At 38.4% G+C, this 25746-nt stretch overlaps 2 protein-coding genes across 2 annotated transcripts in view; one reads left to right on the forward strand and one right to left on the reverse strand.

Moving 5' to 3' along the window:
* The window catches only part of PIGF (phosphatidylinositol glycan anchor biosynthesis class F), a 47875-nt gene extending 28919 nt beyond the window's left edge, over positions 1-18956 (forward strand). Inside the window, exons 5-6 of the mRNA XM_047782142.1 lie at positions 1691-1799; positions 18630-18956. Coding sequence (XP_047638098.1) covers positions 1691-1799; positions 18630-18743 — 223 coding nt within the window. The 3' untranslated portion in view covers positions 18744-18956. The remainder of the gene's footprint in view (positions 1-1690; positions 1800-18629) is intronic.
* RHOQ (ras homolog family member Q) overlaps positions 15979-25746 on the reverse strand; it is a 42446-nt gene continuing 32678 nt past the window's right edge. Inside the window, exons 3-5 of the mRNA XM_047782143.1 lie at positions 24225-24389; positions 23817-23912; positions 15979-19332 (exon numbers count right to left, since the gene is read on the reverse strand). Coding sequence (XP_047638099.1) covers positions 19177-19332; positions 23817-23912; positions 24225-24389 — 417 coding nt within the window. The 3' untranslated portion in view covers positions 15979-19176. The remainder of the gene's footprint in view (positions 19333-23816; positions 23913-24224; positions 24390-25746) is intronic.

Below are 25746 nucleotides of genomic sequence, written 5' to 3' on the forward strand. Positions count from 1 at the left end.
GTTTTTCCTTTTATCCTACCCAATTATGTGGAGGGTTTCTTGCCCTTTTTGGAAGTCTGAGGTCTTCCACCCACATTCAGTAGGTGTTCCATGTGAATCATTCTATGTGTAGATAGGTTTTTTTGTTATCTTTATGGGAGAAAGTGAGCTTCACATCCCCTCTGCCTTCTTGATCCTGCCTGGATTGCTTTAATTCAGTGTACATTTCGTGTGTAGTAATTGGCCTATTTCTAATGAAAGAAGTGATCTAACAAAACAAATGTTTTTCCCCCTTTTCTACAATAGCTGGAAGAAACCATGTTTCAAAAAGTTCATAATACTGGAGTTTCTTTCATGTCTTAGCGGTTAACGAACCCGACTAGGATCCATGAGGGTGTGGGTTTGATCCCTGGCCTCGCTCAGTGGGTTAAGGATCTGGCGTTGCAGTGTGGTGTAGGTTGCAGACTCAGCTCAGATCCTGAGTTGATGTGGCTGTGGTGTAGGCTGGCAGCTATGGCTCCAATTCAACTCCTAGCTTGGGAACTTCCAATGCTGTGGGTGCGGTCCTAAAAAGCAAAAAAAAAAAAAAAAGAAAAGAAAGAAAAAAGAAAAAGAAAAGAAAAAACAAACAAACAAAAAGTTCATAATACCTAAACACTGCATTTTTTTTTTTTTTTCTGTTTTCAGCTGCACCCATGGCATATGGAAGTTCTTGGGCCAGAGATCAAATCCAAGCTACAGCTGCAACTCACCACAGCTGAGGCAATGCCGGATCCTTAACCCACTGTGCTGGGCCAGGGATCAAACCCGTGCAGAGACAGCACTGGGTCCTTAACCCGCTGCGCCACAGTGGAAATTCCTAAACACTGCATTTTAAACAATTGTATGTTTAGACTTCAGTTACTGCATAGTGCTGGGGTTTTACTCTAACTGGATTCAGGTTCCACACAGTTAAGTGATCACACTATGAGGGACAGGCTGAAAGTAAGACTTTCTAAGAGACTGGCAGAATTATGTCTTTCCACGTTTAAACTCTGAGATGTGCACTTAATAAATAAGAATGGTAGGCAGAATCACTGGATTTTTAAAATATTTTGTTCTCATTCTCTACTCCTTCCCCCCCGTAATTGATTGATTTGCTTAAATGAATTGTGTCAAAAGGGACTAGTTGAAGAAATGATGCTTCTTTCATAAATGGAATACTAGTAAAATGGTTAACAAGGAGAAGCCCAGAGCAAAACTGGGTTTATAACATGGTGCATTTGAGTTTTGTTTTGAAGGATATATATGTTTATATGTGCATATGCAGATGTACATATATCATTCTATACAAATTATGTGTTTGTATATGTATAAAGTATTTCTGGAAGGATAAGTAATAAATTGGTAATAGCAGTTGTTTTTGGGAAAAAGAACCAGAGTTGATGATAAGGGTGGGAGGAGGACTTGGCTTTCAGTGCAAATGCTCTTTCATATTGCTGGACTTTCACTGTGTGCGTGTATTACTGTCTTTCCGACTGAAAAACACTGATGTCTTCTTAACAGTTAAATGTGAATGATTCATGGAAAATATTTGTATGTCAGTTTGAGGTGCTTATTTTAAATGAACAGAACATAATATGTATGTATAGTGTTAATTTTGTGCCATTTGTTTGAGTCCCCAGCAGCTAAGATATATACCACCAGTAACTTAAATATTTGTGTTTTGCAGGGTTACATCCATTTGGGAGAATAGTCTCCAGATCACTACAATTTCTAGTTTTATAGGAACATGGCTCGGAGCCTTTCCTATTCCACTTGATTGGGGAAGACCATGGCAGGTTGGTTTTGACTCTTAAAGCAACAAAATAAATGTTTATACAGTGATGGTAAAACTGGTGAAGCTAACTAGTATGTATAAGTAAATTGTTTTATTGTTCAGTTAAGTAGGGATGCAGTTCCCTCTGTCACTTGAATTCTAGGTGACTTATTGGGGTCTGTCTCAGTGCCACAGATCTCCACATCAGCCTGTTCTTATCTTCCAGCATATTTTTTCCCTACATTTGTAGGGTAAATAAACAAGCTTAGTTTGAGAGCAGGTATAGAAGGTTTTAAAAAATAGACTAGAAATTGCAGGAATCTTGTATTTTCAACTTTGACCTTTGTGGTCTTAGATTCATATTTTCTTAACTTGATTGATAACCAACTTGAACGTTGATCTTGAGATACTTTTTTAAAGTATATATTGCGAAGTAGGTTTTGAAATAGGGGTTCGTGATGTTAGAAGCAGCTCATAAATATCAGGTCTTTTTTTTTTTTTTTTCCCCATCTCAATAGCGTATAGCTAATAAGCTAGGTGAAGCACTATAAGATAAATGTTCTTTTTATTCCCATTTTACTGATTAGGAAACTGATATCTAGGGGACATGTAGTATTTCCAAGGTCACTGGACTAGTAATGGATACATCTTTCTCGTAATTTTTAATGGCTTTGTAGTAAATCATTATATAGGTATTCTAAAATTTATGTTACAAATTCACTATAGATCATTTAGGTTATTTCTGATCTCTTACTATTTTACTACTAGTAAACAGTGCTATGATAATCACCTTGAATCTATATCTTAATGGATTTTTCCAATTATTTTCCTAAGATAATTTCCTCCAAATGGAAGTGTGGCATTAAAAAATAACATGCTTTCTTTTTCCAACATGAAGAGAATTTTTCTCTGATGACAAAGTAGACAATATACACTTATTTAGAAAATTTAATACTAATAATTATAAAAATAAGTAAAAGTGACCAAATATTCAGCCACCCAGAGGCAACTCCTATTTGTGTTTTGTGTTTGGTGCTTTGCAGTTCTCTCTTCATGTGTATGGCTATTCATAATACACATGTTATTTTTAATCCTTTTTTTTTTTTCTTTCAACAGTGGAATGAGAATGGAGCTCATTCCATATCCATATCAGCTCATTTACATATATGTCATACTGTATTATTTGGGTAAAATCCTATTCTAATTTCTTATGAATGGACATTTAGATTATTTATAGTTTTCACTATTCTTGATGCATTATTATTAATTATGGTGATTATCATAAAACATCTTTGCAGATTTTCTCAGTTTTATCTTTAGTGTAAATTCCTAGGTAGTGAATGGCTGGGTTAAATCTTTGATATACATCTCACTTCCTAAAGGCCCTTGAGGGATCCAGATTGTATGTCTGCCTACCTTTTTTTTTTTTTTTGTCTTTTTAGGACCGCAGCCACGGCACATGGAGGTTCCCAGGCTAGGGGTCGAATCAGAGCTGTAGCCGCCAGCCTTCACCACAGCCACAGCCACATAGGATCTGAGCCACGTCTGCGACCTACACCACAGTTCATGGCAATGCCAGATCCTTAACCCACTGAGCGAAGCCAGGGATCGAACCTGCGTCCCTATGGACCCTAGTCAAATTTGTTTCCACTGAGCCATGACAGGACCTCCTAACTGCCTACTTTCTAAGTCCATTCTCTGTGCTATTAGATGTTGTATCTCCTGGACAGATGAGGTATTCTTATACATTAAGTAAGCCTGATAGATTTGCCCTTCCCTAGGATAGTTTTTCTTCTACTGTATGTTGTAGAAATCCCCGGAGGTTTTGAATGTGTGGTGGCAATGATACGCTTCCCAAGGTTGTAGTATTAGTAAAGGTTTCCTTCATATTCTCTTGGCCATCTCAGTCATCACTGGGAAATAGAGATTCATTTGTACTGAAGTTACCATCCTGTGGAACTTAATTTCATGCAACAGTGTCAGTGATTTCTAAATTGGAGGACAATCAAAATCATTGAAAAGTATACATAGGAAATTTTAAGTCATTACTTTCAGATATATGAAATTAAATCTAAATACAAAGTATTAATATATAAAGCACCATGGGCCATCAGTTTATTAGTTGGTAAGGTACTGTTTAACATGTTAGTTAGAAAAAAAAAAAAAAAATTTCCCACTGTGGCACAGTGAGTTAAGAATCCAACTGTAGCAGCTCAGATCACTGCAGAGGTGCAGGTTTGAACCCTGGCCCTGTGCAGTGGGCTAAAAGATCTGATGTTATCGCAACTTTGGCATAGGCTACAGCTGTGGCCCGAATTCAATCTCTGGCCCAGAACTTCCATATGCCATGGGTGCAGCCATTAAAAAACAAAAAAAGTTACTTTGCATATAGATGGAATGTTTTGGAGTGTAGAAGTTTGATGCCTTACATTGTATAAATCTTCTGTTTATGCAGACTGCAGAAAGTAGATACTGAATTATGGGGAGTAGATTTGCTGCTATAAAATCTGGATTTAGGTTTGCAGAGAAAATGTATTTTTTAATTATTTACAATCCAATTATCCATTTTTGATTGTTTAGGTTTTTAGCTACTGACTTATTTTTCTACCTTAGTACTTGTTTACATTAAGAGGTGAGCTGGATCCAAACTGATGGTGTCAGACTTAAAGTTAAGGTAAAGTTTCCATTTGAATTATGGAGTTTAAAAAGATTGTCTAGCTAGCTCATTTAATATGTAACAAATGTTAGTCTTCATTAAAAATGTTTCATTTGACTGGAACATTACTGGTTGTTTAATAATCTTTGCTGTTGGGTTGTTTTTAGAGTGTTGCAAGTTAATGGCCCACTTTTAAAATTCTGATTGACTCTGTTGGTGAAATGATAGAATAGATGTATAATTATCATCTTTTATTTACATAATAATCATCTGCCTGTCTCTCTTTTAGCAGTTATTTACTGATAAACTAGAGAAATGATGAGGTTTCTTTTTTTTCTTATTTTCAGCAAAGTTTTTTGTTCTGTTTTGTTTTTTTCTTCATAAATGTAACCACTCAGAATATGTAGTCTGTGTGGCTCATGATGCTGACAGAATCTGCAAGAGAAACAACCAAATAAAAGACTATATGGCATTACCTCAGAATGGAGACTTTTCTAGAATAAAATTTTATAAGAAGATAAAATCTCACAAGAAGATACTACTATACTTCACTATCGAAACTATAACATGTAATAGAAAGTTATTTTAGTTCTTTATTCCTGTAGCCCAATGCAGATTTGATATGTTTGTGGTAAAGCAAGCTTTTCTGGATTGTGATCCAGTTTTCCTTATATTCTAGTCAGAGAAACAAGAATATCTGGTTAAGTGATTATACTTTCTTTAAGACAAAACACCTCGCAAAAACTTTTACATGTTTTAGCTCCATTTTTTTTCTACTTTGAACTCAATCTGACTTTGTATAAAAATTTGCAGAGGCCACACATAAGATTATAATGATGGGCATTCTGTATTGAGCAATTTCAAGAATATTTATATTTTTAAAATTGTTTCATCGTTAAATGACTGGTAAAACCCATTGGAAATATATAACCTCTGTGAAAAAGTTTTTTCAGTTACGAATAGGAATTTTAAGTAATGAGAGATGATGAAAGATACCAGGCACCTTTGTAGTTGGAGGAAGGCTTCCCTTTGCTGTGGTCAGCAAGAGAATTTGCTGAAAGAACATTTTCAAGTCAAGTGGCTACCCACTAAGCTGTTGGTCATCTTTGTTGTTTTCTTGAAAAATAATTGAAAGTCATCTTTCTTCTCCTCTCTGTTTTAATTATTAAATTATAAACATTTGAATTGTCCATACCCCAGACAGTCTTCTTTACCCCTAGAGAAATCTTAACCGCTATAGTTACTGACCAAATGAATATTTTGACTATGGAAAATCTTGGTACATAATAATTTTTTTTTCTTTTTTTTTTTTTTTTGTCTTTTTGCTATTTCTTTGGGCCGCTCCCGTGGCATATGGAGGTTCCCAGGCTAGGGGTCGAATTGGAGCTGTAGCCACTGGCCTACGCCAGAGCCACAGCAACGTGGGATCTGAGCCGAGTCTGCAACCTACACCACAGCTCACGGCAATGCCGGATCCTTAACCCACTGATCAAGGGCAGGGACCGAACCCGCAACCTCATGGTTCCTAGTCAGATTCGTTAACCACTGCACCACGACAGGAACTCCCGGTACATTTGATGCTTTCTTTATCAGCTGTAAAAATAGCTAACCGGTAAATATTTGTTGAGTTCTTACAGTGTACAAAGTATATATTCTTTGTGAGTTACAACAGATACTATCAAGACTGGCATTTAATTGTTTGATAAAAATAATTTAGTATATTGTGATTTAGATTCACATTCAGATTTATATGCTCTAAGTATTTTGTAGAAGAGACGGTTGTGAGCTTTTCATCTGGCACATATCTTATTTCTTTATCAAAAGTGGGCTAGTATTTCATATTATTAAAAAATTAATAGGCGGTTAAGAATGTTGGTTATTCTGAGCAAAGAAAATTTGCTAGGAAGTTTAAAAGTTTACATGTTTTTGGAGTTCCCGTTGTGGCGCAGTGGTTAACGAATCCGACTAGGAACCATGAGGCTGCGGGTTCGGTCCCTGCCCTTGCTCAGTGGGTTAAGGATCCGGCGTTGCCGTGAGCTGTGGTGTAGGTTGCAGACGCGGCTCGGATCCCACGTTGCTGTGGCTCTGGCGTAGGCCGGTGGCTACAGCTGCGATTCCACCCCTAGCCTGGGAACCGAACCTCCATATGCTGCGGGAGCGGCCCAAGAAATAGCTAAAAAGACCAAAAAAAAAAAAGTTTACATGTTTTTACTACTAGGTAGACAGATAACAGGATGATTAACAGCTCTGGCTTCAGATTACTGTGTTCAAATCCTGGCTCAGCCACTTGCCAGTGAGGATTAAATAATATAATCCTTTTAAAGTACTTAGTTCAGAACCCGACACATAGTTACAACTTAATTAATGTATAGGCATTTGTGACCTATGAACGGAGTAGGTTAATGACTAATTTTTTTTAGCATTACCAATAAAACTGCAAATCCCATTATTTGAGTTCTCAAAGTGTTAGAGAGAATGTTCACTGTCTCAGTTTGTTACTTTATTCACTCAGCCCAGTAGTCCTTCAGTTGCTAGAGTGGATTGTTTACTCATTTTTTGGTGTGTTGTTTCTCTGGTATTTAGGTATTTAGGGTATTTGGATTTCACATGAATTCAATCCTGTCTGACATTTCAGATGGCAATAGAAAGGAAACATAATATTTATAGATCTCTCTGTATGTGGACAAAGCACTGCCGCACAAATAACTGATTCCTGACAACTATAGTGCAAGGTCGGTTTCATTCCCATTTCTACACATAAGAAAGCAAAGTGTGGGGAGAGGATGACAACATTACTTGGTTAGTAAGAGGAAGACTTGAGATCCAGAGCCCGAGGACAGCATGATGTTCTTTGTCCCTGGAGCCTCTGAAACATAGCTGTTCTCTTTAAAAATGGCCATACCTGTTGTGGCTCAGCAGGTTAAGAACCCAGCTAGACTCCATGAGGATGTAGGTTTGATCCCTGGCCTCACTCAGTGGGTTAAGGATCTGGTGTTGCCACAAACTGTGGTGCACGTCACAGATGCAGTTCAGATCTCATGTTGGCCGTGGCTCTGGTGTAGGCTGGCAGATATAGTTCCAATTTAATCTCTAGCCTGGGAACTTCCTGTGCTGCAGGTGCAGCCCTAGAAAGAAAAAAAATGAGAAAAAATAAAAAAATAAAAAATGGCCACAGCTTAGATTTCTTTGGAAAAGGTTGAGTAGTTATCGTATTGCATTTCTTTCCCGACATGAGAATTTCATTTAAATGCTGTGGTCACTCTGGAAGTGTATATATTTTAGACCATAAAATTTCATATATTTGTAGGGGAGTATTTGAGGCTAATATGTGGCTAATACGTGAGGCTTTTATACCCAGAAAACCCACAAATAAATACCTTTAAACTCTGGATTTGAATGCTACTGTCTCCAAAATGGAATTGAACCAGATAATCAGTTTTCCTCTGGGCATATTTATTTGTAGTAAATTTAAAGAGCAAAATGGATTAAGATTGTCTTTAAAACAATGTACAATTGTTCAAAACTATTTCTATTTATTCCCACCAATACCAGATAAATGAGGCATTGTTATATATATAAATCCTATCTCCCCCACTCTGGTTTTATCAGGTTAAAATAAAATAGAGTGAAACAGATCTATTCATTTTTTAAAGTCACAGATAATGCCTTCATAAATTGAGGTGGGATATCATAAGGATAATTAAATGAATCAGTGCAAATAATGCTAGAGTAAGGGATAAAACCAAGATTATAGATTTAATTTTTTTTTTGTCTTTTTGCCATTTCTTGGGCCGCTCCCGCGGCATATGGAGATTCCCAGGCTAGGAGTCGAATCGGAGCTGTAGCTGCCAGCCTACACCAGAGCCACAGCAACTGGGATTCGAGCCGCATCTGCGACCTACACCACAGTTCACGGCAACGCTGGATCCTTAACCCACTCAGCAAGGGCAGGGATCAAACCGAAACCTCATGGTTCCTAGTCGGATTTGTTAATCACTGAGCCATGGTGGGAACTCCGTATAGGTTTAATTATTGAAGGGTTGCATATTTTTAGGTTAATTGGTGTTTCTGTTATTAAAAGTATTTATGCAGTGTTTTAGACAGACCAAAATAAAATACTAATTTATATGAATATGATTTACATATTTCAAGCATGGGAAAAAAACTTTAACATTTAACTGATAGAAATTTTTAAAATTTTTTTTATTACTCAATGAATTTATTACATTTATAGTTGTACAATGATCATAACAATCCAATTTTATAGGATTTCCATCCCACACCCCCAGTGCATCCCCTACCCCCCCAAACTGTCTCCTTTGGAAACTGTGAGTATTTCAAAGTCTGTGAGTCAGTATCTGTTCTGCAAAGAAGTTCATTCTGTCCTTTTTTCAGATTCCACATGTCAGAGAAAGCATATGATGTGGTGTCTCACTGTATGACTGACTTCGCTTAGGATGATAATTTCTAGGTCCATCCATGTTGCTAAAAATGCCAGTATTTCGTTCATTTTAATGGCTGAGTAATCTGCTCCTCTGTTGATGGACACTTAGGTTGTTTCCATGTCGTGGCTATTGAAAATAGTGCTGCAATGAACATCCGGAGTACATGTGTCTTTGCAAGTCATGGTTTTCTCTGGATAGATGCCCAGGAGTGGGATTGCTGGATCAAATGGTAGTTTTAGTTTTCTGAGGAATCTCCATACTGCTTTCCACAGTAGTTGCACCAATTTACAATCCCACCAACAGTGTAATAGGGTTCCTTTTCCTCCACACACTCTCCAGCACTTATTGTTTGTAGACTTTTTGATGATGGCCATTCTGGCTGGTATAAGGTGGTACCTCATCTTGGTTTTGATTTGCATTTCTCTAATAATGAGTGATGTTGAACATGTTTTCATGTGTTTTTTGGCCATCCGTATGTCTTCTTTGGAGAATTGTCTGTTTAGATCTTCTGCCCATTTTTTGATGGGGTTGTTTGTTTTTTTTGGTATGGAGCTGCAGAAGGTGTTTATAAATTTTGGAGATTAATCCCTTGTCAGTTGATTCATTTGCAAATATTTTCTCCCCTTCTGTGGGTTGTCTTTTTGTTTTGTTTAGGGTTTCGGTTGCTGTGCAGAAACTTTTCAGTTTAGTTAAGTCCCATTTGTTTATTTTTGTTTTTACTGTCATTACTCTAAGAGGTGGATCTGAGAAGATGTCTGTCGTTTATGTCAGAGAGTATTTGGCCTATGTTTTCCTCTAAGAGTTTTATAGTGTCAGGTCTTATATCTAGGTCTTGAATCCATTTTGAGTTTATTTTTGTGTATGGTGTTAGGGAGTGTTCTAATTTAATTCTTTTCCATGTGGCTGTCCAGTTATCCCAGCACCACTTATTGAACAGGCTGTCTTTTCTCCATTGTATATTCTTGCCTCCTTTGTCATAGATTAGTTGGCTGTAGGTACGTGGGTTTAATTCTGGGCTTTCTATCCTGTTCCACTGATCTATATTTCTGTCTTTGTGTCAGTACCATATGGTTTTGATAATTGTTGCTTTGTAGTATAGTCTGAAGCCCGGAGCCTGATTCCTCCAGCTCCATTTTTCTTTTTTCAGGATGTCTTTGCTATTCTGGGTCTTTTGTGCTTCCAAACAAACTTTAAAATATTTTGTTCGAGTTCTGTGAAAAATGTCCTTGGTAATTTGAGAGGGATTGCATTGAATGCATAGATTGCCTTGGGTAGTATAGTCATTTTGATAATGTTGACTCTTCCAATCCAAGAGCATGGTATGTCTTTCTGTCTATTTGTGTCCTCTTTGATTTCTTTCATCAGTGTCTTATAATTTTCAAAGGACAGGTCTTTTGTCTCTTTAGGTAGGTTCACTCCTAGGTATTTTATTCTTTTGGATGCGATGGTAAACGGGATTGCTTCCCTGATTTCTCTTTCTGATCGTTCATTGTTAGCATATAGAAATGCCATCAATTTCTGTGTATTAATTTTGTATGCTGCAACTTCATCAAATTCATTGATGAGGGTAAAAGGTAAATTCATTGTAGGGCAATGATACTGAAAATGATCTGCTAGCAGGACTTTTATGTGAGAGAGGAGTGCTGGCTAAGGTAACTCATTTGCATGATCCTGGCAAGAGACTTCACTCTGAAAAGAAGTTCCAGCCTGGAGACTACGGACCTCTCCACAAATAGCTCTTCCTAAATCTGTGTTCTGAGTCACAGGAGAGTAGGAGGCTATACAGGGTAGGAGGGTATACAGGGCATAGGGCAGAGCTACAGCTGGAGAACTGGATGCAGATGAGCAGATTCATCTGTACGTGGGTTCCTAAGGTGGAAATAGCATTTGCCGTAAGAACATCTGGAAAGACATCACTTAAAATCAAATTCAGAGGAAAATATAAATGATCATTTAGAACCAGTAGAAGTTTGAAAGCAGGTTTTGAAAGATGAATTCTGTCAGTCATGTAAATTTCTGGTAAGCATAATTAACAAAGCAAATTAAAAAGTAGTTTGTGAGAAATTTAGAACTGCCTGGATTTTATCTTCTGAAAGAGCCTGTAATCCTAATGGTTGTGAATTGTTCTAAGTATTTTTAGGTTTTCTGATCTGCAGATAGATAGGTCAGTTTCCCATGATACCTGCATAACTTCTCCAAAAATTACATGGCCACACGTATTTTTTAAAATTTATTAGTTAAATTTATCTGAAGTTAGATAATCTTCATTTCCCCCTAACTGCTTGGTTTAGAATAGAGGCGCTCGGTATATAGTTTAGAATGAATGGAGCCATTCAAACGGAGACTCTTAAAAATGATAGAAGTGTCTTTCAGTGGTTGGTTTAAAACTGATTTCTGTACTTATACTTCTTAAAAGTTAGGAAAAATGACAGCTAGAAGGAGGAATTGCCCTTCTGTTTTGGAAGTGAGGCTACATAGGGTTAATATAATGCTGTGTGCTGTATAGCTCTTGAGAGTTTTGTCTGGTAAGCTTTATGCTCCCCAGATGTTTCATGTGAAGAATAGCATGTACTGAAGATGCTTATGTCGTAAGGGCAAGGGAATGGTTCCTACAGCACAATGTAAATTACTCATTAGCTGTTTTATTTGTTCTAAAGTGCTGGCTCTACTTATTGCCTATTAGAATACCTAAGAAGTACTGCCATTAGTTAAAACATAATGCATGGTACAGGATGATACTGATGCATGGTATTTTACAGCTTTCATGACAAATTTTAAAATATTACTTTGTTTAATACAATAGTGCCATGTTTTAAGTACAAGAAGTACAGTTACTTGTTTTGCAGTTGGGAAACTGAGGCTCAGATGTTAAGTGACCTGGCCAAGGTCATAGGACCAGTAAATAGCTGACGTGGCCCTATATCTCAGGTCATTCTCACTCCACTGTCTGATGTCATTTCCCAGAAAAGCAAAGTTCCCAAGTAGAATATGAAGTGTTTTTTTAAAGTAGCCTAGTGTTTTCATATAATTATTTTTTTAAACTTTGTTGAATATTTGAAACTAATTTCAAAAAAAAAAAAAAATCCCCATTATCTAATCCCAAATTATCTGATCATCATTTTAGGTAACCTGCAGCAGCTTATAAACTTCCATTCAGTGATGTAACATATTAGCTAGCTTATGGAGTAAAAAGGTTGGGTATCACTTTAATGACATTACAAGGTTAAAAATCTATTTGTACCTGATATATTTTGCATATTATAATTAAGTAAAGTGTATTTAAACTGTTTGCTGTGAAATCACATAGTAACAAACAGATGCCATCCACATCACTGAAATTCATCCTTAAAATTCTGAAAACAAAATGTGAAAGGTCACCATGTGTCTTTGGCCAACTAGAACAGTTAGTGACCATACTTGCTAGGGTAGATTGATGAAGAGTACAGGGATTCTTTTTTTCCTTAGTTGAAGTATAGTTGATTTGCAATGTTGTGTTAGTTTCTGGTTTACAGCAAAGTTATTGTTATATATATATAACTGAAAAGAATGCCTAATTTTATGGATATGTGTATTATACACACATCCAACTACTGCAATGTTGTGTTAGTTGCTGGTTTACAGCAGTTATTCAGTATATATATGTATATATATATGTGTGTGTGTGAAAAGAATGCATAATTTTGTGGATATGTGTATTAAACACACGTCCAACTACCACATAACAGAATTCATCTTTCCTTCTTGTCAAACATGGTCCTTACAAATGTAGATGTCATTTTTAAAAAGCACTTTTAAAGTACTTCAAATTTGGGCAGGATTTTTTAAATAACTTTAGAGCTGGCTTATTTGAGGAATGGTGATGTTTTAGATTGTAATGACAACTTATTTCATATGTGCCTATTATAAATACGAACCAAAAGATTATTACTGGTTATAACTCACATGAATTGGTCATTTGTACAATGTGCCAGATACTCTTATAGGTACGGTTATAAGTCCCACCTCATATATTATCTCGTTTGATCATTACAGTAACCCTGCGAGGTGAGTTTTATGGTAATCCTTATTTTGCAGATAAGAAACCAAGGCACTGGAAGATTTAGGTGACTTACCCAGGGTCACATTTTTTACTTAAAAACATTTTTTTTAAATTGAAGTGTAGTTGATTTACAATTTTGTATTAGTCTCAGGTGTCCAGCAAAGCAATTCCATTATACACACATTTTTTTCCATCTTCTTTTCCATTATAGGTCATTGTGTTATGTATAGTTCCCTTTAGTATACTGTAGGGCCGTCCCTGTTATCTGTTTTATATAGTAGTGTGAATATGTTAGTCTCAAACTCCTAATGATCCCTCCACCCTTTCCCCCTTTGGTAACCATAAGTTTTTGTTTTCAAAGTCTGAGTCTATTTTTGTTTTGTAAGTTAAGTTCATTTGTATCATTTTTTTAGATTTCACATACAAGTGAAATCGTATTTGTCTTTCTCTGTTTCTCTAGGTCCATCCATGATGCTGCGAATGGCATTATTTCATTATTTTTCTGGCTGACTAATATCCCATTTGTATCTATATCACATCTTCTTTTTCCATTCATTTGTTGATGGACACTTAGGTTGCTTCCATGCCTTGGCTATTGTAAATAGTGCTGCAGTGGACATAGGGGTGCATATGTATCTTTTTGAATTAGAGATATATGCCGAGAAGTAGGATTTCTGGATTGTGTGGCAACTCTAGTTTTTTAAGGACTTTCCATACTGTTCTCCATAGGGAGTTGCACCAAGTTAACATTCCCACCAACAGTATTAGGATAGTTCCTGTTCCTCCACACATTCTCCAGCATTTATTATTTGTAGACTTTTTAATGATGGCCATTCTGACTGGTGTGAGGAGGTAGCTCCTTTTGGTTGTGATTTGCATTTCTCTAGTTATATTGAGTATCTTTTCACATGCGTGTTTGCCATCCATGTCTTCCTTGGAGAAATGTCTGTTTAGGTCTTCTGCCCATTTTTTGATTGGGTTGGGCTTTGCTTTTTTGTTACTGAGTTTTATGAGCTGTTTGTGTCTTTTGGGAATTAATCCTAGGGTCACATATTTAACAAATGGCAGGGCTGTGACTCAAATCCAGTCTAATACAAAAGTCAGTGCTCTTGGTCACTATTCTGTTGTACTTAGAACATGCTTTGAAATATACCAAACTCTACGTACTAGTATATTTTCCTTTACTAAAATGTAAGCAGAGTTTTATAGTAATGCCTGCTCAGAAGAAAGTAGTATGGTCTTCAAGAGGAAATAAGCTTGTATAATTTTGAAATGTCTTTCAACCAGCAAGAGTATCGATTTTTTAACAGAAAAAAACATTGTTATTTAAGAAGGTTTTTTTTAGCTTGGCGAAATTGTTTTATTTCTGGGAGAAAAATAACTTATTGCTAGTACCATGTACCAAAATCCTATAATATCAGGCCTTTGTTAATCCTGACTATTTTAAGAGAACACTGACCTTTTTTGTTTTTAAGTGCTGAAATATATAAAGAGGCATCCGAGTTAGAGGAAAGATAATAGTAGTACTCTAAGCAGGGTGCTTTCTTCATATGTTGTAGGTACTCATTTTTAGAGTTTTTCTTTTGACTCTAACCATAATAATTTTACCCATTTGCATTATATTATCTTCTGTAATGCAAAATGAATTTTTCCCCTAAGAGTTTTTTTAAAAACACTTTAAAATTTATTAAAAAAAATTGGATAAAAAGAAGATGGTCATTTTGGTCACAGACACTTGTGACTTTCTTTACATGAATGTCTGAGTTTTCCTTAAACAAGACAATTATATATAGCTATCTTAAATTATGACAATTTGGAGAAATGTTTATAGCAACAGAGCTGAATTGCCTGTTCAGTGGATGATGCTATGTGTGTTTTTTTAACCCTCTTTGTGGCATGAGGAACGTTCAATAGAAACTCCTCCTAGAAACATCTCCGTATGTGAGACAATAGTTTTAAGTGGAAAACTTTAAGATCTAGGTCTAATTATGAAAATATGTGACTAAGGTAGGAGTGTTTGACAAGTCACTACAAATTGTTGCCATAGGATAATTTTAATTTTTAAAAAAGCAGTTATAGGAAGGTTAGGAAATTGCTTGAAGAAAGGTTATTCATCAGCAACCTCCCCAACTCCCTTCAGCAGCTCCTTTTGCCCTTCCCCATCTTGGTCTACAAAAATCAGGTGAAGAAATGCTCTTCTTAAAAAAAGTAAAAATAAAAGTAAAAAAAAAAAGAAAGTCTTTTTTTTTTTTTTTTAAATGACTGCATTACAAATAAGGACTACTGTTTTCAGGAAAGTCAAGCAGGAAAGCCTAATCCATTACTAGCAAACAGTCTTCAAAAGCCAGTCCTCATTTTAATTTGCCGATGGCATGGATTCCTTGAGATGTTGACTAGAGAGTTCCAAGGCTTAACCTCTCAGTAGGCAAAAGTTTCTGACTAGTATTTACTTTGTTTTTGGTATTCCCCTGGAGGTGACGTATGGCAGCTGTTTAAAGAATGTGTGTGTAGGAGTTCAGTGGCTCAGTGGTTAACGAATCCGACTAGGAACCATGAGATTTCGGGTTTGGTCCCTGGCCTCGCTCAGTGGGTTAAGGATCTGGCATTAACGTGAGCTGTAGTGTAGGTCACAGACGTGGCTCTGATCTGGCGTTGCTGTGGCTCTGGCGTAGGCCCCAGCTGTAGCTCCGATTCGACCCCTAGCCTGGGAACCTCCATATGCCCCAGGTGTGGCCCTAAAAAGACAAAAAAATGAAAAAATTAAATAAATAAAGAATGTGTGTGTAAATGTGTATCTATGTGTTTGGAAACAAAGAGCCACACTGAGATTACACAGTGATTAAAAGAGAGTTTAGTAACCCGAACTGGAATCTGGCTGGGAGTCACGAGGGACGACTATTCTCCCTCCACTTTGACAGCACCCTTTACCCAAGTGCGGGTGCTCACAGTTGGCTGAGGATGCAGACGCATAGCATGAGAAACAGAGGAAAGAGTATGACCCCAAATGTTTACATAGAATGTTAAATAAAAACTACTAAGGTAAGAAGTTCAATGCTTTACGTAGATAGTAAACTATGCATATTATTTTATTTGTAACCCCATGTGTTAAGATGGGACACTATTAAAGTAACAATCACTTAAAAAGCAACAACCAACAAACCAGTATTTAATTTGGTACTTAAAATTAATAATTAAAAATCAATGGAAGCAATGCCTAAAATAACTAAGATAACTCACAATAAAAACCATTAATTAGTTCAGGCTCTACTTATTGGAAATATGATTAATTCAACATAGGCTAACTTAAAATGTACCTTTAGAGATAGATAAGGATATAAGCAAAATATTAAGATTTCAGGAAGCCCCTAAAATTATTTTTTAAGAACTTCAGAACTGATTATCTATATGCAAAAAAAAAAAACAAAACAAAACTGTAACTTTAAGTTCATTCATACATGACCTTATTTGAAGCAGTGTATTTTCATTCACTAGCAAAATTCATGTCAGTAAGATATTTTTGAAGTATTTTATTTTTCCAGACATTTCACTACTTGGAACTAGTTGTTCCAGCGATTAGCCTGAATTTCTATGGAAACCTAAGTCTTAAATGAAGACATGCTTCTGAAAATAAGGCAGCTTTTCTACAATCTGTTTATGAACACAAAACAAATCTTTGGTTTTAAAGTGGCAGGGAGGATTTTGCAAAAAGGAAATACTCAAGAACCAAAGCAACGAAAAGGCTCTTAATAAGCAATGGGAAACTCCAAATCCCATCAAGGTCAATAGAGTACCTAAGGCACCTCAGGTTCAGATGATATAATCATCTTTGCTTAGAGTTCTAGTAATCTATATACAGGATTTTTACCATCTTAAGAATATGAAGCCGAAAAGGTAATGTCCAACAACGGTCATTGTGAGTAAGAAAGAAGAAAATCATAAGAGTTGATAAACGGGAAAGATATCAGAGATCATCTCCTCTACCGCTGCTATTTAAAAGATGAGGAAACTGAGGCCCAATCAAGAAACAGAGGTGACGCCAGAGTGTGGGTTTCTAGATTCCTAGTCTGTTTCTCTTAGGGCAGGACAAATTTCTAGATTTTAAACCTTACTGGCTAGAAAGCCAAGTGTAAAGAGCTTCGGAGATGTGAATTTAAGGAAGAAAAAAGAAAATTCCCATCAAATCCCCAAAGGCAAGTTGGAAATAAATGTATAATACTTTACTGTCTTAATTCTATGTGTTGGACAACTTTGCTAATATACTAAGTGAGTTTTATACAGTTCTTTCAATTCTCTCTAAAAACAGCAGACCAAAATGAAATGAGAAAGTTAACATCAGATTCCATCTGCGCATACATAAGGGCATGGGACTTAACACGAACCGCCACTTCTTGGGAGAAAGAAGACATCCACTGTCCAGTTCAGGGAGAAAGATCCTGACCAGTTATCCAGTAGAATCTTCACTCTTCAATGGGGAAGATGATGCTTATATTTAAAAAAATCTCTACAAAGCTCACATACAAGACAGTACATCCTAGATTTGTGACTGATATGAGCATTTAAGGCTATCATTTTCAAGTATAAAAGTTTAGTGTTCCATTACCCAATCTGTGCAATAGACATAGCTATAAGCTCAAGTCATGGAGATTAACAAGCTCACCAAAGACATAAAAAAAAATCATAATTTAGGTAACAGCAAGTTTAAATATAGGAAAGGCAGGGGGAAACAATTCATGGATTAGATTATGCTTCTCTGAATTGCATTAGTTTGTTCACACGGAAACTGTGTCTAACACTGTTGTCTGTTGAATGCCATTCGGAATAAGGTAGATGGACGGCAGACCTTAAACAAGGACGCTTAATTAGGTAACAGAACTAGTAATTCAGGTGGTTCACCTCTAGCACAGTTCTATGGCCTGTTTCCCTAGAGAAAGATTAGCAATGGCTCCAGTATACCAAATAAGATTCACACATGAACATGAAAAAACATTTTTTTAAAGCCAGGCCTTTTACCCAGGGACCAACATGCACTGCTCGTGGATGAAATAAATCAATGTTTTACTTCTGGCTTAATGTAATATTGTGAAATATAATATGGCTGGAGAAAATGGGTATTTGGAAGCCAGTATGTCATTTAACTTACACTCCAGGTGTACAGAGAAGTTGTAGTTCTGTAACTTCTACTGTGGTTCCAATATCTGTATCTGAAAGGTGACATCAGTTTTATTCTGAAAGCAGTGGCTTTGTTATAAATTCCATGTAACATGCTTGAATTCTAGGTCTTTTTAACGCAATTTAAAGGTTCTTGTGGTTTGGTCAGCAGACACATTTTTCATTTCACTTGTGTACGAGCCAATGTGGAAATTAAAAAACAAAATTCCAACTAGTTCAGAGAGCTAAATTGAGTCCAGGATTATGGCAGTCTGACCCATAATCCCAAAATTTTAATTTGTAATTTTAGCATGTGTCTCATGCAGTCTGGGAGCATCAAACTAAATCTACAGTCGCCAGAAGCCTTGTTACAGTTGAATGCGCAATAACTAAAATGGGTACATTTTTAGTGTTCGTGATAAATGCAATTATGACCTTATTACACTTTTGGCATTCTTTAAGAAAGCATAGTACGCTTTAATATAGAAATATTTAGGTTACACTTAACTTGTGCTCAAGTAATAAAACATTTGTTCTTTATGATCTCATACATTCTCTCCTCAGGAATGGCCCATCTCCTGCACGCTTGGAGCGACCTTTGGCTACGTGGCTGGCCTTGTTATTTCACCACTCTGGATATACTGGAATAGAAAGAAACTTACATACAAGAGCAATTAATTGGAGCAAAGGGAGAAGATACCTCTTTGTGCAGATTCCATAAAGACTGTGCAGAAATGTATATGGTCTAAGCCAGGCAGTTCCACTTAACAGCACTGTTTGTTTTGTTTTGTTTTTTAAATGTAGTTACAACAGGATGTGATTGTAGCTTTTTAAACTATGAAACCCCTGAGAGATTGTACCTTCTAGTTGAAATAAAGTATTTATAATAGATTGTGGCTTCAGATGCTCTTTGCTGCTTCTTGGACCTTTAAGAAACATTCTTAATGAACTTTATAGAATTCTGAGGACAGAGTTGTCTTTTTTTTTTCTTTTTTTTTCCTTTCAAGTTTTATACTGCTTCATTATTGATAAGAGGTCTGGGTATAGCTGTAGCATTTCATATGCTTTCTGAGAGAAATGGACAGTTTCCTTGGCCACTGAAGATGTCTTCTCACGTAATCAAACAACAGTTTATACATCTTGATCCTATTCTTTTTTTCACTGTGTGTTTCTTTGGAGTTAAAATGGCTATGATAGCCTCATCAAAAACAGTCTTCAATCCCTTCTGGGTTAAAGCTGAACATTCCACATAGCAGCACGCACCTATCTGGGAGGGAGAAAAAAAAAAAATCACAAATACATAGTCTTTTTTTACGCAACTGGTACCACACAAACATACCATTATAAGGAAAATTGTAAAATACAGCTATGCAAAAAAGAATGAAATCATCCATATTCATGATATCCAGAGATAGCTAACTGTTACAATACTGGTGTATAACCTTCCAGACTTTCTCTATGAAAAATTCTTTCATTCATCAAACATTTACTGGGTACCTACTATATGCGAAGCAGTGTTTTTTTGGTGCTGAGGACCAGGTCAATGAACTGAGCAACAGAGCAGAGTCCCCGCTGTGCAGTGCTTACATTTGCTTAAGTTCTACTGGGGGAGGAACACAGAGGAGAGAATGCAGAGCAGATGTCGGCATCCTTTTTGGAGACAAAAAGCAGAGTGAGGGTGGTGCAGGGTGCAGAGGGCAGTGGTGGTGCTGGTCAGGGAAAGCGGCTCAACCAGGTCAAGGCTGAGCCCTGAGGAACACCTGGGGGAAGAGCTTCCAGGCAGATGGAGCCAGAGATGCGAGGACCCTGGGGCAGGAGCATGCCTGGAGGGCTCAGAGGCAGAAAGCAGCCAGAGTGGCAGAGGGGAGGGAGCAGGGGAATGGGGACAGGCGAGGTCAGTGAGGCAGCCTCGAGGTCACTGTCAGGGCTTTGGCTCCTACTCTGAGAGGGGACCTATCCATCCATCCATCCATTCGTTCACTCGTTCTTTGAAAACTTACAGAGCACTCTCATTTCCCAAATGTGAGACTACAGCAAGGAACAAAATTAAGTTCCCACCCCACTCTCATGAAGTGGACATTTTATTCTTTTATTTATTTATTTTTTTTTTGTCTTTTCTAGGGCTGCAGCTGTGACACATGGAGGTTCCCAGGCTAGGGGTTGCACTGGAGCTACAACTGCTGGCTTAGGCCACCTCCACAGCAATGCCAGATCTGAGCCACACCTGCGACCTACGCCACAGCTCACAGCAAGGCCGGATCTTTAACCCACTGAGCAAGGCCAGGGATTGAACCCACAGCCTCATGGTTCCTAGTCGGATTCGTTAACCACTGAGCCACGACGGGAACTCCTAGTGGACATTTTAGAGGGAGAAGACCACAGACTAATAAACACAGAGGCAGAATGTCAGAAGATGTGTGCTTTGGAGAAAAAAATGGGGAAGGAGATGGGGGGGGGAATGAGGCAAGGTCTCACTGAGAAAGTGGTATGTGAGCAGAGACCTGAAAGGGAAAGAGTGAAGAATGCCCACACAGGGAAGAATATCCCAGGCAGAGGGGGTAGGACAAAGGCCCTGAGGTAGAAGACGGGGCAACAGCTCGGAGGTCTGGAGCCTAGAGTACAATGAGTCAGGCGGAAAGGTAGCAGAGCCTCGGGCCTTTATTTACTGGGGTGAGCTTAGGAGCCACTGGAGGATTCTGAGCAGAGCAGTGAGGTGATGGAGCTTCTATTGTTAAAGACGCACTCTGGCTGCTGTGTTCAGAAGAGGTTAACAGACAGAGAAGCGGAAAGATGAGTGAGAGGCTGTTGCAGTAATCCAGGCCAGAGAGGGAGGGGCCCTGAGCCCGGTGCCAGGGGAGGGGCTGGTGAGGAGCGTTTGGATTCTGGATATATTCCAAAGGTAGAACAACCATGTTTGGTGGAAGGGTTTGCAGTAGGGAGGCTGAAAAGGCAAAATCAAGTGTGACTTCCAGGCTTTTGACCTGCGTTACTGGGAAGATGGGTCTGGAAGGGAAACCCGGGAATTCTGCTTTGGACACGTTCATCTTGAGATGCTTCCTACCCAGATGAACTTGTTGCATGGACAGGTGGATAACCAAGCCTAGAGTTTAGGGAAGAGGTCCAGGCTGCAGAGAGAAATTTGGGCCTCTCAGCAGTAGATCATTCAAATCACAAGACTGATAGAAGCTCACCAGGCCTGGAGAGTGAGTGTGGATAGAGACATCCAAGAAGCCTGAGTGCTAATCCCTGGACCAGCCCACATTCAGAGATGGGGACATGAGGAGATGGAAGAGAGGCCAATGAGAGGGGAGAGAGCCCAAGAGAAGGCATTCAAGGAAGTCAGGTGAATGTGTTTCAAGAAGGAACCGATGGTGTCAAATGCAGCTGATAGGTCTAGAAATGGGATATTCTACAAACACTTTTTTTCTTAAGCTACATAATAAACATGAACATCTTAATAAGCATATTAGTATAAATTTTTAATAGATGCAGGGTGTGTTTTTTTTTTGCTGTTATAAACACTGCATGAATTTTATAACCAACTCTTGAAGCACATTCCATATTATTTTCTTAGGATAAACTCCTACCTATGGAATTGCCCGATCAAAAGTGTACATGATTTTAAAGCTTTTGGATATTGTCTGGAGTTCCATCGTGGATCAGTGGTAATGAACCCTACTGGCATCCGTGAAGATACAGGTTCAATCCTCAGCCTCACTCAGTGGGTTGGGGATCCGGCGTTGCCATGAGCTGTGGTGTAGGTTGCAGGCGTGGCTCGGATTCCGAGTTGTGGTGGCCGTGGCGGGGGCCAGCGGCTGCAGCTCCATTTCGACCCCTGGCCTGGGAACCTCCACATGCGGTGGATGTGGCCCTCAAGAGCGAAAAAAAAAAAAGTTTTGGCGTATTGTCAAAGCTGCTTTTATGCTTTTACTCAATGAGCAACAGTACAACAGAGTGTCCATTTCCTTGTACCCTTGCATCAGTGGGTATTGCAATTAATTTCTCATTTTGGGGGCCAATTTTATAGCTGGAAGTTGAACTTACATTTGACCACCAGGGAGTATGAACATACTTCTTACCTTCGATGGCAATCTGCAATTTTTGGTGACTCTCCCATTGATGTTCTAAGTCTCTTTTTCTTTTGGGGTATATGTCTTTTTCTGATGAATTCATATGCGAGGGGCTCCTGTACACTCAGGGTATTAACCCATTTTCTGCCATAAATGTCAAGTTTATTATGTGACTTTTCACTTTGTTCCTGCCATTTGATGTGGCATTAAATTTTTATGTAGTTAAATTATCAATGGTTTCACTTATGACTTGTACCTTTATGACATTTAGAAATTCCTTCTCTCCCAAGATGACAGAATTTAATACACGGAATTTCTAAAGTGACTTGTTAGTGAAGCTATTTATCTTTTGCTTAGGAAAAATCATCCTCCGAAAAGTTTTCTTGCTTTCTCCTGCCTCCTGATAGTATTTTTTTAAAAAGATCTTATAAGATTCCATTTCCACAAAAGTCCTATTAAAGTCATAACATCTAAAAAATAGAATCCAATAATGGTAGAGCCAAATGGAAATAAAAGTCAGCCCCGCTTTGGGGAGAGTAAGAATATAAGATAAAAGGTATTTTATGCATCACAGTTATATTTTTAGAATCATAATATTTTCTACATGTCCTAAAAAGATTGGAAGAGAATTCAATACATTTCTTCTCCAGCCTGGCCATGCTTCTTGTTTTTTTTTTTTTTTTTGTCTTTTTGCTATTTCTTAGGCCGCTCTGGGGGCATATGGAGGTTCCCAGGCTAGGGGTCGAATCGGAGCTGTAGCCACCAGCCTACGCCAGAGCCACAGCAACGCTGGATCCGAGCCACGTCTGCAACCTACACCACAGCTCGCGGCAACGCCGGATCGTTAACCCACTGAGCGAGGGCAGGGACCGAACCTGCAACCTCGTGGTTCCTAGTCGGATTCGTTAACCACTGCGCCACGGCGGGAACTCCCATGCTTCTTGTTTTTAAATGCAGATTAAATTGCCCTCCTCTCCCTACCTACGCCCAGAGTCTTCACTAAAGACAAGGCCTGATTTGGCACAGCACAAATGGTTATATAATTAAGATGCCCCTTTTTCTTTCTTTTTCTTTTTCTTTCTTTCTGGCTTTTTAGGGCCGCACCCGCAGCATATGGAGGTTCCCAGGCCAGGGGTCAAATTGGAGCTGCAGCTGCCAGCCTACACCACAGCCACAGCAACGAGGGATCCAAGCCACATCTGTGACATACACCACAGCTCATGGCAACACCAGATCCTTAACTCACTGAGTGAGGCCACGGATCGAACCCGAGACCTCATGGTTCCTAGTCTGATTCGTTTCTACTGAGCCACGAAGGGAACTCCAAGATGCCCCTTTTTTTTCTGACCACTCTGTCTTGACTTACTAGGCAAATACCAGTAACAGGGTAGCACAGGTGTAAAGGCCAGAGTCAGGCCTTTCCTGAGGCTCAGTTCTGCCATTTCTTACCTGCAGAACCTCACAAGTGACCTGACATTGCCATACCTTGGTTTTCTCTTCCATAAAACAGAGGAACTAGTCAGACTGACCTCACTGAGTCAATGCAAGGACTGAACCATCTAACACATGTACAACACTCAGCACCGGCCCTGGCACACAGTAAATAAAATGCACAATACGTGTTAGCTTCTATTATTACCTTAGCTTTGCTTACATTTAAGTTCTGTAAAGGTTACATTACCTCTTTTGCTAGTTTCTGTCCTTGTTCCACACATATAGGTTTTTCTTTCATATCATTCAGTCTTGCTAAAGTTTTGGGGTCATCTCGGAGATCAATCTAGTTAAGAAAGGTCAGTCATGTCCCGTCATATTATGTCATGAAAGATAAAGCATGTAGTCCCATTTTAAGCCCAAATATCAAAAAAAAAAAGATCACAAAAGAACCTGATTTTTTTTCAACCAACCAATACAGTATTTGCTTTCTTTTGTTACTACTTCTTCCAAAAATGTGATGGAATTTATTATAACTCACAATTGAGATTAAACACGTGTCTCATTTGCTAGACCCAAGGGCCATGTGCTTGAGAGCACGACCACAAGGCAGGCCAGAGAGATTCTTCTTAAATGCATGAAATCAAAGTGAACTTACCTGAGTTCCTATTAATAAAAAGGGTACATTTGGTGCGTATTCCTTAAGTTCTGGCACCCACTCCTCTTTCACATTTTGAAACGAGGCTGGATTTACCACAGAGAAGCATATAAGGAAGACATCAGTCATTGGATAAGATAAAGGCCTCAGACGATCATAGTCTTCCTGAGGAAGAAAGAAAAAACACATTATTTCCATTTCTGTAGTTTACGAAAAATGTGTATCTTAGATTAGATGCTCCAAGCGGCAAAGTCAGGACTGATCCACACATGGAATAGGTAGCATTCATTCAACATAAAACAGAATCCCATTCACGTCTGCTATTCTTCCTTTAGATGTTCTGAACACCAGTGGGGTTAAAATATGACAATATCATTAACTACAATGAAATTCTGAGAAAATACCTTGCAATTATGAGAGTTGTCACTGGAAGCTTTTTTTTTGGCTGTGCTTGTGGCATGCAGAAGTTCAGGGCTAGGAACTGAACCTGTGCCGCAGCAGTAACCTGACCACAGCATTGACAACACCGGATCCTTAACCCACTGAGCTACCAGGAAACTGCCATTGGAAGCATTTTTAACTGAAAAGTTGGCACAGAGAACTGACTGTAGCCAGATGTCTAAGTATTGTCATTTATAATAAGTACTATATCCTGAATGTTTACCATGTGTTATCGTGAATGTGGAAACATATGACCCACATGCTCTCTTACGTATTCCTTACTCTTCGCAACAACTAACTGTGTGACATAAGAACCATTATCTCTGCCTTCCATTTGCATAAAATGAGGAACAGAAGTTAAAAAACTTGTATCAGGATATACAGCAAGGAGTTCCTGTTGTGGTGCAGGAACTTGACTAGGAACGAATTTGACTAGGAACCATGAGGTCGCGGGTTCGGTTCCTGCCCTTGCTCAGTGGGTTAACGATCCGGCATTGCCGTGAGCTGTGGTGTAGGTTGCAGACGTGGCTCGGATCCTGCATTGCTGTGGCTCTGGCGTAGGCCAGTGGCTATAGCTCCGATTAGACCCCTAGCCTGGGAACCTCCATATGCCACGGGAGCGGCCCAAGAAATAGCAAAAAAAAAAAAAGGATATACAGCAAGTAAAGATGCGATTCAAATCCTGGCAGTTTTACTCCCAAACCTACACCTTAACCACTATACAGCTTCACCAAGACCTTAAATCTATGCGTTCCCTGTTTATACAGTTTTCTTAACTGTGTGTGTGGGTGTGTATGCATGCGTGCGCGAGCATGTATGTGTGAAAATTTAAAGATAGAAACATATGGAGTAAATCCACAAAAATCCCCTTCCTCCCCAATTTGCATTCCTTTCCTGAAATGCAGATTCTGCACCCTTCAGTATGTCTTGGAGACGGTTCCAGAGCAAAATACGTTCCACTGCTATATAATTTGAAACCACTGCTTCGTATTCCATGGAAGGGCTTGTACAACTGATGGCTGATTTGGCCTCTATCACAAAGGCAGTGAAGATTCTGTTTTGTTTAGACTATTTCCTGTGA

The sequence above is a fragment of the Phacochoerus africanus genome, chromosome 5 (genome assembly GCF_016906955.1).
Source record: "Phacochoerus africanus isolate WHEZ1 chromosome 5, ROS_Pafr_v1, whole genome shotgun sequence".
In the NCBI taxonomy this organism is placed as follows: domain Eukaryota; kingdom Metazoa; phylum Chordata; class Mammalia; order Artiodactyla; family Suidae; genus Phacochoerus; species Phacochoerus africanus.